Raw genomic sequence first — 13,534 nt, 5'->3', positions numbered from 1 at the left:
CAGAATGAGTTGAGTTATTACCAATTTAACTACCTGACATTGAACAGGAGGTCTGGAATGATGTTGTGTTTGAGCCTGTTGTGTCTGGGATTAGGGAAGCACATGTTGTCATAAAACAGACATACATGTTCTCCAGAGGGATGTAGTTACATTAACCAGGAGATAACAGCCTGTCTGATAGAGCTGCTGCTGTCTCTGAAGAATAGCATGAATCAGTATATTTAATCATCATTTTATACATTTTTATTTGACCTTTTTTTAACGTTTATTTAACTAGGCAAGTCAGTTAAAAAAAACAAATTCTTATTTTACAATGACGGCCTACCCCCGGGCCAATCCCTAACCCGGACGACGCTGGGCCAATTGTGCGCCGCCCTATGGGACTCTCAATCACGGCCGGTTGTGATACAGCCTGGAACTGAACCAGGATCTGTAGTGACGCCTCTAGCACTGAGATGCTGTGCCTTAGACCCGCTGCGCCACTCGGGAGCCCCTAAACACATCGTAAAACACATCGTCTGGCTTCTTACACATTATTCACATTTATTTATCTGATCTCCTGTCTAAAACTGAATTATAGACGTTATTTATGTTATTCATGTTTATTTAACCTTTATTTTCAGTCTTCTGAAGTTTGAAAGAGACCTGGGCCTGTATCCACATCCTTTCTCAGAGTAGGAATGCTGATCTAGGATCTGTCCATATAAGGGGAAAATATTGCTTATATGCCATAACAACGCAGCTTGCAGAACAATACCATTACCCACAAAGACAGTCGGCCACAATGGCCTATTTCTGCAGGGTCGCGTGCAGTGCCCTCACTGAAAATGTTTGTCTCTGTGATTTGAACTGTGAGGTTTGAGGGAATACCCATGAGAGATGTAGAGGTGGCCAGAGAGGGCTCTGTGTGTGTAGATTAGGGAGCGGGCTGTGCAGAGGGGAAATGTTTTGGAGAAGGGGTGTGTGTAGATTAGGGAGCGGGCTGTGCAGAGGGGAAATGTTTTGGAGAAGGGGTGTGTGTTTTGGCGTGAGAGGGGGCTCTGTGTGTGCGTGTACATGGCTGGGGTGTGTGTGTGTGTGTGTCCCCCACATTTGCCTCCGTCTGTGTGTGGATGTGTGTGTGTCTGGCCTACAGAAGTTTGGCCTACGCCCCCATTTTGCATGAGAGGGAGAGGGAGCTAGAGTGAGTGATGGGGGAATTGTCTGTCTGGGGGGAATTTGCTGTGTGCTTTCAGTCCAACCTTCATTCTAAACACTGGAACAGCTGTGTGTAGGCTGAATGTATCAGGGGAGAGGTAGAGGGGTTGTGTGTGTGTGTGTGTGTGTGTGTGTGTGTGTGTGTGTGTGTGTGTGTGTGTGTGTGTGGGAGGGGGGGAGAGGGACAGGGTGTGTGTGTGTGTGTGTGTGTGTGTGTGTGTGTGTGTGTGTGTGTGTGTGTGTGTGTGTGTGTGTGTGTGTGTGTGTGTGTGTGTGTGTGTGTGTGTGGGAGGGGGGAGAGGGACAGGGTGTGTGTGTGTGTGTGTGTGTGTGTGTGTGTGTGTGTGTGTGTGTGTGTGTGTGTGTAGGCTGACCACTAGAAATAGACTTCGATTTTGGATGTTTGAAAAAAAGGAACGTCGATATATGTCTTTCCTCGGCACCAAAAGAATAAAAACTATTGACCTGCAATGGTGTCAACTCATAATGCTCGGAGGCGAAGAGAGAGAATACTGGATGAAACTTGATGGAAACAGCGTGTTGTTTTTAATTCTTTTGTTTTAAGCCTTCCCCAAACCATAGATCCTGACCTTAACCACTCTGAATTAATACATTTAACCTTTTGAGTTGTTTCTGTGTTAAACCTGTAGCCACGCAGATTTAATGAGTAAAATAATTGACGTTCATCCATAATACGTCAAATTTCAAAGTAAAACTATGAGACCTGGTTGTGTCTGAGAGGGGAGAGGGAGTGTGTGTGAACGGGTGTAGAGTGTGTATAGAGACATTATTTTTGGTATGTCATATGTCATATGAAGTTAGTTTGGGCTGGTTATCCACTGTGCTGTAAAGTAATCCTCAGTGATCCACTGTTCTGTAAGGGAATCCTCAGTGATCCACTGTGCTGTAAGGGAATCCTCAGTGATCCACTGTGCTGTAAGGGAATCCTCAGTGATCCACTGTGCTGTAAGGGAATCCTCAGTGATCCACTGTGCTGTAAGGGAATCCTCAGTGATCCACTGTTCTGTAAGGTAATCCTCAGTGATCCACTGTGCTGTAAGGTAATCCTCAGTGATCCACTGTGCTGTAAGGGAATCCTCAATGATTCACTGTGCTGTAAAGTAATCCTCAGTGATCCACTATGCTGTAAGGGAATCCTCAGTGATCCACTGTGCTGTAAGGGAATCCTCAGTGATCCACTGTTCTGTAAGGGAATCCTCAGTGATCCACTGTGCTGTAAGGGAATCCTCAGTGGACCCCGGCTCAGCCCACAGATCAAAACCAAAGTAGATCTGGAGTCTCAATCTCTCTACCTTTCCCTCTCTCCCTCGCCATCTCTCCCCCTCTCCCCTCTCCTTTTCCATATCTATTTATCCTTTCCCTCTCTTTCTCCTTCTCTTCTTCCTACATGAGTCTGTCTGGGTTTAGGGAACATGACCTTGGCATAAGTCCCATCTCTCTCCCCCTCTCCCTCATCTCCCTCCTCCTCTCCCTCATCTCCCTCCTCCTTTCCCTCCCCCTCTCCATCCTCGTCTCCCTCCTCATCTCCCTCCTCCTTTACCTCCTCCCCCTCCTCCTCTCCCTCCTTCCCCCTCTTCTCCTCTCTCCTCTCCCTCATCTCCCTCCTCTTCTCCCTCCTTCCCCATCCTCCTCCCCCTCCTCCTCTCCCTCCTTCCCCCTCTTCTCCCCTCTCCTCTCCCTAATCTCCCTCCTCTTCTCCCTCCTTCCCCATCCTCCTCTCCCTTCTCCTCTCCCTCCCCCCGTCTTCCTAGAAAACCTCACAAAGGCTTCCTGAGCCCCCTCCCCTGCTCCTCTTCTCTCCCCTGCCATCTTTTCCTCTACCTCTTCCCTCCTCCTCTTCCCTAAACCCCCATCTCCCTTACCCACCCCTCTTCTCCCCATCCAGAGGAGCCTCCCTCCCAGCCTCCCCTATCCCAGATCAGAGCCCCTCTCCTGGCTGTCTTTGTCCAGGCCAGTGGGGTCACCTGGAGCAGGCTACTGATATCATAACATTAGCTCTAATCTGATTGAGCTCCTATGTTAGGCCCAGGAGGGTTCTGTAAGGGCTGCAGGAGGGTTAGATGAAGGTTAGGAGGGTTCTGTAAGGGCTGCAGGAGGGTTAGAAGAAGGTTAGGAAGGTTCTGTAAGGGCTGCAGGAGGGTTAGATGAAGGTTAGGAGGGTTCTGTAAGGGCTGCAGGAGGGTTAGATGAAGGTTAGGAGGGTTCTGTAAGGGCTGCAGGAGGGTTAGATGAAGGTTAGGAGGGTTCTGTAAGGGCTGCAGGAGGGTTAGATGAAGGTTAGGAGGGTTCTGTAAGGGCTGCAGGAGGGTTAGATGAAGGTTAGGAGGGTTCTGTAAGGGCTGCAGGAGGGTTAGATGAAGGTTAGGAGGGTTCTGTAAGGGCTGCAGGAGGGTTAGATGAAGGTTAGGAGGGTTCTGTAAGGGCTGCAGGAGGGTTAGATGAGGGTTCTGGACAACAGGGTTTAACTTCTCTAATGGAGGAAGCACTGCTAGGGACACACAAATCTTGTATGCAAACAATATGCACTAGAGGTCGACTGATTATGATTTTTAAACGCCGATACCGATTATTGGAGGGCCAGAAAAAGCCGATACCGATTAATCTGCCTTTTTTTTTTTTTGTAATAATGACAATTACAACAATACTGAATGAACACTTATTTTAACTTAATATAATACATCAATAAAATCAATTTAGCCTCAAATAAATAATGAAACATGTTCAATTTGGTTTAAATAATGCAAAAACAAAGTGTTGGAGAAGAAAGTAAAAGTGCAATATGTGCCATGTAAGAAAGCTAACATTTAAGTTCCTTGCTCAGAACATGAGAACATATGAAAGCTGGTGGTTCCTTTTAACATGAGTCTTCAATATTCCCAGGTAAGAAGTTTTAGGTTGTAGTTATTATAGGAATTATAGGACTATTTCTCTCTATACCATTTGTATTTCATATACCTTTGACTATTGGATGTTCTTATAGGCACTTTAGTATTGCCAGTGTAACAGTATAGCTTCCGTCCCTCTCCTCGCTCCTACCTGGGCTTGAACCAGGAACACAACGACAACAGCCACCCTCGAAGCAGCGTTACCCATGGCTAGCTAGTTAGCGTGGTGTGCGCTAATAGCGTTTCTGCAAGCGACCTGTCCCCAAATTAATATAGTTGGTTCAGAGTTGGTTTTGATATTTCAACCTGCGTCTCCTGATAGAGTCTGGTGTGGATGGACAAAATCAACATGCGCGCAATGGGGCACGCCCGTTCTAGTCAGCATGTAAGACTCTCTCTCTCCTCTCTTATTGTCTTGCTGACTGTCTCTCTCTCTCTCTCTCTCTCTCTCTCTCTCTCCTCTCTCATTGTCTTGCTGACTGTCTCTCTCTCTCTCTCTCTCTCTCTCTCCTCTTATTGTCTTGCTGACTGTCTCTCTCTCTCTCTCTCTCTTATTGTCTTGCTGACTGTCTCTCTCTCTTCTCTTATTGTCTTGCTGACTGTTGACTGTCTCTCTCTCTCTCTCCTCTCTCATTGTCTTGCTGACTGTCTATCTCTCTCTCTTCTCTTATTGTCTTGCTGACTGTCTCTCTCTCTCCTCTCTTATTGTCTTGCTGACTGTCTATCTCTCTCTCTCCTCTCTTATTGTCTTGCTGACTGTCTATCTCTCTCTCTTCTCTTATTGTCTTGCTGACTGTCTATCTGACTCTCTCTCTCTCCTCTCTTATTGTCTTGCTGACTGTCTATCGACTCTCTCTCTCCTCTCTTATTGTCTTGCTGACTGTCTATCGCTCTCTCTCTCCTCTCTTATTGTCTTGCTGACTGTCTATCTGACTCTCTCTCTCTCCTCTCTTATTGTCTTGCTGACTGTCTATCGCTCTCTCTCTCCTCTCTTATTGTCTTGCTGACTGTCTCTCTGACTCTGGTTACAAGGTGGTGTGGGGTTGTTGTCTTCTATCAAAACCTTTTCTCTGTCTTTGTCTCTCACTATGTCTGTCTCTCTCTCTGTCTCTCTCTCACTCTCTCTCTATCTGTCTCTGTCTCTGTCTCTCTCTCTGTTTGTGTGTCTTTCTTTAAGAGCCTGACAGCATGGGGAGTGATGGTGTTAGAAATGTCAGGTCTAGAGGGCTTGTGGGAGAGGAGAGGGGGAAGGGAGAGAGAGAGAGAGGTGAGGAGAGACAGAGAGTATCCTGTAGAGCTGCTATTTAATTGGAAACATAGAAGTGATCTTTCAATTTATTGTCATGAACAAGAGGTTTGTCTGTCCCCGTGGGGGAGGGGCTGTTAGCAGTGTTTTATGCATACGGAATGCTATTACAATAGAATGTCAGCCATCCAATGAAAAGCTCCATGATTATTCATTAGGCACCTGTGATTGGCCAGGGGGTCCTAGAGGTTGAATAGGAGGAAAGAGAGGACATTAGAATATAGAAGCATGAGGAGAGGAGGGACCTAAGTCCTTGGAGAGGTACAGTCTTTGGGGAGAGAGCATGGGGTGAGGGAGACGGGATATAGTGACAGGGGAGATGGAGAAAGAGAGGGATTGAGAGCGAGAGAGATGAAGGGAGACACACAGATGCAGAGAGAAAAAGTATGTTTGGCATTTCCGTTCTCCAACGTCTTGATAAGTGTCACTTGCCTCCTGGCAGCTGCAGAGTTTCACTCTCCTCTCCTGCCCTGCCCTTCCCTTCCCTCCCCTCCCCTCCTCTCCTCTCCTCTCCTCTCCTGCCCTCCACTCCTCTCCTGTCGTCCCCTCCTGGCCTCTCCTGTCCTCCTCTCCTGTCATCCTCTCCTGTCCTCCCCTCTGAAAACATTCCATTGGCCTCTCACTGCGTGTGTGTGCGTGTGTGCACCAATTATATATATATATATATATACACATACATAAACCCTGGATTGCTGATGCTTTGTATTGACCATTGAGAGGCTTTCAAGCCACCGGTCTGCGATATTGGCCCTGAATGAAATTCTACAGTATTTCAATTAAATGTTTCAAGGAAAAAAATGTAATGTATGTAAGTATTTTTGTGTTGTAGTGGGGACAATAACATTAGTAATCTCCAAAAATTAGACTTTAATAGAAAATGTTTTTATATAATTTGTTATTTTATTTGTATGTTTTGCTCACATAATATATTTTAAATGTATTCACTAAAGTGTCTGTAATAGAATAAACATGACAGAAACAAATGTAGACGTTAATAAATGGTGGTGGGGGGGGGGGCCAAGATGGAGGCGCGATAGCTTCTGAACACAGCCCCCTGGAAGTCATCTAGTGTATATATAAATCATTGGTGTTTGAGCCTTTGGTTGCTACTAAAAATGCATTTGACTCGTTTGACAATACTGACAAAGCTGTTTCCACTACCAGACACACAAAAACAATGCACATATTCCATCAGTAACCAGGGGACTCTGCTTGGACTATTCCATCAGTAACCAGGGGACTCTGTATGGACTATTCCATCAGTAACCAGGGGACTCTGCCAGGACTATTCATTCCATCAGTAACCAGGGGACTCTGTCTGGACTATTCATTCCATCAGTAACCAGGGGACTCTGCTTGGACTATTCCATCAGTAACCAGGGGACTCTGTCTGGACTATTCATTCCATCAGTAACCAGGGGACTCTGTCTGGACTATTCATTCCATCAGTAACCAGGGACTCTGTCTGGACTATTCATTCCATCAGTAACCAGGGGACTCTGTCTGGACTATTCATTCCATCAGTAACCAGGGGACTCTGCTTGGACTATTCCATCAGTAACCAGGGGACTCTGTCTGGACTATTCCATCAGTAACCAGGGGACTCTGCCTGGACTATTCCATCAGTAACCAGGGGACTCTGTCTGGACTATTCCATCAGTAACCAGGGGACTCTGCCTGGACTATTCCATCAGTAACCAGGGGACGCTCTCCAGAATCCACTCAGCTCTCCAGAATCCACTCAGCTCTCCAGAATCCACTCAGCGGTCTAGAATCCACTCAGCACTACAGAATCCTCTCAGCTCTCGAGAATCCACTCAGCTCTCCAGAATCCACTCAGCGGTCTAGAATCCACTCAGCTCTACAGAATCCTCTCAGCTCTCTAGAATCCACTCAGCTCTACAGAATCCACTTAGCTCTCCAGAATCCACTCAGCTCTCTAGAATCCACTCAGCTGTCCAGAATCCACTCAGCTCTCTCTAGAATCCACTCAGCTGTCCAGAATCCACTCAGCTCTCCAGAATCCACTCAGCTCTCTAGAACCCACTCAGCTCTTTAGAATCCACTCAGCTCTCTAGAATCCACTCATCTCTACAGATTCCACTCAGCTCTCCAGAATCCACTCAGCTCTCCAGAATCCACTCAGCTCTCTAGAATCCACTCAGCTCTCCAGAATCCACTCAGCTCTACAGAATCCACTCAGCTCTCCAGAATCCACTCAGCTCTCCAGAATCCACTCAGCTCTCTAGAATCCACTCAGCTCTCTAGAATCCACTCAGCTCTCTAGAATCCACTCAGCTCTCTAGAATCCACTCAGCTCTCCAGAATCCACTCAGCTCTCCAGAATCCCAGCTCTCCAGAATCCACTCAGCTCTACAGAATCCACTCAGCTCTCTAGAATCCACTCAGCTCTACAGAATCCACTCAGCTCTCTAGAATCCACTCAGCTCTACAGAATCCTCTCAGCTCTCTAGAATCCACTCAGCTCTCCAGAATCCACTCAGCTCTCTAGAATCCACTCAGCTCTACAGAATCCACTCAGCTCTCCAGAATCCACTCAGCTCTCTAGAATCCACTCAGCTCTCCAGAATCCACTCAGCGGTCTAGAATCCACTCAGCTCTACAGAATCCTCTCAGCTCTCTAGAATCCACTCAGCTCTACAGAATCCACTCAGCTCTACAGAATCCACTCAGCTCTCTAGAATCCACTCAGCGGTCTAGAATCCACTCAGCTCTCCAGAATCCACTCAGCTCTCTAGAATCCACTCAGCTCTCAGCACTCTAGAATCCATTCACCTCTCTAGAATCCACTCACCTCTCTAGAATCCACTAGCTTAAAGGGTTAAGGTTAGGGTTAGGGGAAGGATTAGCTAACATGCTAAGTATTTGCAAAGTAGGTAAAAAGTAGTAAGGAATTGAAAAGTTACTAATTAGCTACAATTGTCCGTGATGAAATTCAAACTCACAAACTTTGGGTTGCAAGACAGTCGCATTATACGCCCACCCACCCCGATCAACGACCATATGGAATGTAAAATATCATACTAAGTGGACCCCCTCGGATTTACGTACAGAATAATATGAAATGCTGTGAGACCAGGTTGCCATTGGGCAGAAGTTGGTGATCTCAGTTTAATTTTAGCTTTTATATTTTTATATCATTTTAATTAAGATTTTTTTTAAATAATTAACCACGTGACAATGATTATGATAAACGAAAACGTTATTATTGAAATGAAACTGTTCCATGAAAATGTGCATATGAAAATTGTAACTGGAATGCAGATCGGTAGAAATTATAGGATAAATTGTATGCTTCCCCAAACTTGAAACTAACGTTCCGCGTATATATATAATTGCCTCCACGTTTCTATGGTCTGATTTTCAAACAAGGTAAGAAAGACATGCCTCATAATATGAAGTAAAACGTTCAGGTTTCAAACAATAAGTATGATTTTGGAAATGCATACTGCCTCATCAGGCAGGATAGCCTGACTGCTGTTGTTTTTTCTCCCGCTCCATTTGGGCGGCAACAATTTTATTTCTCGGATTTAAAAAACAATAACAGCCTAAGGCCTGCAATTAGCAGCTAACGGAAACCCTGGCACGCACGCGCACGCACACACACACACACACACACACACACACACACACACACACACACACACACACACACACACACACACACACACACACACACACACACACGTACATTGTAATATTGTTGTATGGTGGTATTATACATTTTGTATTGTAGATATATAGTGGTGTAATAATGTTATATAATGTACTGTTTTATATTTTGTTTTATGTGTAATGTAAGTGCATTATTGTGTTTGGACCCCAGGAAGAATAGCTGCTGCCTTGGCAGGAACTAATGGGGATCCATAATAAACCCCAGGAAGAGTAGCTGCTGCCTTGGCAGGAACTAATGGGGATCCATAATAAACCCCAGGAAGAGTAGCTGCTACCTTGGCAGGAACTAATGGGGATCCATAATAAACCCCAGGAAGAATAGCTGCTGCCTTGGCAGGAACTAATGGGGATCCATAATAAACCCCAGGAAGAGTAGCTGCTGCCTTGGCAGGAACTAATGGGGATCCATAATAAACCCCAGGAAGAGTAGCTGCTGCCTTGGCAGGAACTAATGGGGATCCATAATAAACCCTACGAAGAGTAGCTGCTGCCTTGGCAGGAACTAATGGGGATCCATAATAAACCCCAGGAAGAGTAGCTGCTGCCTTGGCAGGAACTAATGGGGATCCATAATAAACCCCAGGAAGAGTAGCTGCTGCCTTGGCAGGAACTAATGGGGATCCATAATAAACCCCAGGAAGAGTAGCTGCTGCCTTGGCAGGAACTAATGGGGATCCATAATAAACCCCAGGAAGAGTAGCTGCTGCCTTGGCAGGAACTAATGGGGATCCATAATAAACCCTACGAAGAGTAGCTGCTGCCTTGGCAGGAACTAATGGGGATCCATAATAAACCCCAGGAAGAGTAGCTGCTGCCTTGGCAGGAACTAATGGAGATTCCTCATAAATACATATACAAACCCATCCATCTAAACTCAGCAAAAAAATAAACGTCCCCTTTTCAGGACCCTGTCTTTCAGAGATAATTTGTGAAAATCCAAATAACTTCACAGACTGTTTCCCATGCTTGTTCAATGAACCATAAACAATTAATGAACATGCACCTGTGGAACGGTCATTAAGACACTAACAGCTTTCAGACGGTAGGCAATTAAGGTCACAGTTATGAAAACTTAGGACACTAAAGAGGCCTTTCTATTGACTCTGAAAAACACCAAAAGAGAGATGCCCAGGGTCCCTGCTCATCTGCGTGAACGTGCCTTAGGCATGCTGCAAGGAGGCATGAGGACTGCAGATGTGGCCAGGGCAATAAATTGCAATGTCCATACTGTGAGACGCCTAAGACAGCGCTACAGGGAGACAGGACGGACAGCTGATCATCCTTGCAGTGGCAGAACACGTGTAACAACACCTGCACAAGATCGGTACATTCAAACATCACACCTGCGGGACAGGTACAGGATGGCAACAACAACTGCCTGAGTTACACCAGGAACGCACAATCCCTCCATCAGTGCTCAGACTGTCCGCAATAGGATGAGAGAGGCTGGACTGGGGGCTTGTAGGCCTGTTGTAAGGCAGGTCCTCACCAGACATCACCGGCAACAACATCGTCTATGGGCACAAACCCACCGTCGCTGGACCAGACAGAACTGGCAAAAAGTGCTCTTCTTTGACGAGTCACGGTTTTGTCTCACCAGGGGTGATGGTCGGATTCGTGTTTCTTGTCGAAGGAATGAGCGTTACACCGAGGCCTGTACTCTGGAGCGGGATCGTTTTGGAGGTGGAGGGTCCGAGATGGTCTGGGGTGGTGTGTCACAGCATCATCGGACTGAGCTTGTTGTCATTGCAGGCAATTTCAACGCTGTGCGTTACAGGGAAGACATCTTCCTCCCTCATGTGGTACCCTTCCTGCAGGCTCATCCTGACATGACCCTCCAACATGACAATGCCACCAGCCATACTGCTCGTTCTGTGCCTGATTTCCTGCAAGACAGGAATGTCAGTGTTCTGCCATGGCCAGCGAAGAGCCCGGATCTCAATCCCATTGAGCACGTCTGGGACCAGTTGGATCGGAGGGTGAGGGCTAGGGCCGTTCCCCCCAGAAATGTCTGGGAACTTGCAGGTGCCTTGGTGGAAGAGTGGGGTAACATCTCTGGCCTCCCTGTGGCTCAGTTGGTAGAGCATGGTGTTTGCAATGGTGTTTGCAACGCCAGGGTTGTGGGTTCGATTCCCACGGGGGGCCAGTACGAGAAAAAAGAAATGTATGAAATGAATTGAAATGTATGCATTTACTACTGTAAGTCGCTCTGGATAAGAGCGTCTGCTAAATGACTAAAATGTTAAAAAAAAATCTCACAGCAAGAACTGGCAAATCTGGTGCAGTCCATGAGGAGGAGATGCACTGCAGTACTTAACTTCTTATGGGCAGGTGGGACGGTAGCGTCCCACCTGGCCAACATCCGGTGGAATTGCAGAGCTCGAAATTCAAAAATACCAAATTCAAATATTTAACATTGTTGAAAATATATGTGTTATACATCAAAATAAAGCTTAACTTCTTGTTAATCCAGCCGCTGTGTCAGATTTCAAAAAGGATTTACGGCGAAAGCAAACCATGCGATTATCTGAGGACAGCGCCCCGCATACAAACACATGAAATCATATTTCAACCAGGCAGGTGCGCCACAAAAGTCAGAAATAGCGATATAATTCATGCCTTACCTTTGAAGATCTTCTTCTGTTGGCACTCCAAAATGTCCCAGAAACATCACAAATGGTCCTTTTGTTCAATAATGTCCTTCTTTATGTCCCAAAAATGTCCATTTATTTGGCGCATTTGATTCAGAAATACACCGGTTTCAACTCGCCCAACATGACTACAAAGTATCTAATAAGTTACCTGTAAACTTGGTCCAAACATTTCAAACAACGTTCCTAATCCAACCTCAGGTACCCTAAAACGTAAATAACCGATACAATTTAAGACGGAATAAACTGTTTCCAATCCCGGATAAAAACAACGTAACGCGTGCTCCAGTATACGCACATCAAAACAGTAGAGTCCACCTGGAGTGACACTTACAATGACTAGCACTACTTCTTCATTTTTCAAAAGAAGAACATCGAACAATTTCTAAAGACTGTTGACATCTAGTGGAAGCCATAGGAACTGCAACCAGATTCCTAATAATAAGGGTATCCCATAGAAAACAAATGGAAAATCCTATGACTTCAATTCCTCTGGGTTTCGTCTGCCATATCAGTTCTGTTATACTCACAGATTATTTTAACAGTTTTAGAAACTTTAGAGTGTTTTCTATCAAAATCTACCAATATGCATATCCTAGCTTCTGGGCCTGAGTAACAGGCAGTTTACTTTGGGCACGCTTTTCATCCGGAGGTGAAAATACTACCCAAGAGAGGTTAATGCAGCTGGTGGCCACACCAGATACTGACTGTTACTTTTAATTTTGACCCCCCCCCCCTTTGTTCAGGGACACATTATTCCATTTCTGTTAGTCACATGTCTGTGGAACTTGTTCAGTTTATGTCTCAGTTGTTGAATCTTGTTATGTTCATACAAATATTTACACATGTTAAGTTTGCTGAAAATATACGCAGTTGACAGTGAGAGGACGTTTCTTTTTTTGCTGAGTTTATTTGGACAGTAAACATCTTCCCACAGTGTGTTTCTCCGTTTTTCAATCGGTTAGAAGGGTTTACTATAGGTTGTAGAAATACATTAGCATAATGGAATTGATTGGTTTCCTGTTTTTCAATCGGTTAGATGGTTTACTAGAGGTTGTTGAACTACATTAGCATAATGGAGTTGATTGGTTTCCTGTTTTTCACTTGGTTAGAATGGTTTGCATGGGATGGTGAACTACATTAGGATAATGGAGTTGATTGTACAGCATAGCCACCAGCGGTGCTGTGACTTTCCCACAGCTGCCTACGACACGCACTTGATTTATTCTGGCCAGCCGGACCATGCCTGCTGATGCATACAGAGCAACTCAGCACGTCTCCATGCTAATAAACAACCCTAACAATGTTGGTATTCAGAGGACATGTCTTTGTAGCAGGATGGCTCAACAGCAGCTGTGTGCTCTGACTAAGACGAAGGGAATATGTTTAGCTAAGATAGCTCTAGCATGTTAAATTAATTTGAGTGAGTTGAAGACAAGTAGCATCCCAGTATGTAAGACATTTGGCACCAGGTTTAAGGCCCGTTACAGCTGCTTCCTCAATCTCTATAGCCTACTAAGCTAACCTAACCTAGTTAACATAACCAAGTTAACTAAAACTGTCTCTGTTCTCTTGTGTGTGTAGGCTAGGTGACCAGTTCTACCGTGAGGCCATAGAACACTGTCGCAGCTATAACGCCCGTCTGTGTGCCGAGCGGAGCGTCCGTATGCCCTTCCTGGACAACCAAACTGGCGTGGCCCAGAACAACTGCTACATCTGGATGGAACAGCGCCACCGCGGGCCAGGTGGGTAAACTGCAGGCTGGGGAAGAGAAATGG

At 45.6% G+C, this 13,534-nt stretch overlaps 1 protein-coding gene across 4 annotated transcripts in view; it reads left to right on the top strand.

Moving 5' to 3' along the window:
- Window positions 1-13,534, top strand: part of dpf3 (double PHD fingers 3) — a 51,808-nt gene that overhangs the window by 8,485 nt on the left and 29,789 nt on the right. For all 4 annotated transcript variants that reach the window (XM_045721128.1, XM_045721126.1, XM_045721127.1 and 1 more), the window contains exon 2: window positions 13,341-13,501. In XM_045721128.1, coding sequence (XP_045577084.1) covers window positions 13,341-13,501 — 161 coding nt within the window. The remainder of the gene's footprint in view (window positions 1-13,340; window positions 13,502-13,534) is intronic.

The sequence above is a fragment of the Salmo salar genome, chromosome ssa06, assembly GCF_905237065.1.
Source record: "Salmo salar chromosome ssa06, Ssal_v3.1, whole genome shotgun sequence".
NCBI lineage: Eukaryota > Metazoa > Chordata > Actinopteri > Salmoniformes > Salmonidae > Salmo > Salmo salar.
This window is presented reverse-complemented; position numbering and strand designations above follow the sequence as displayed.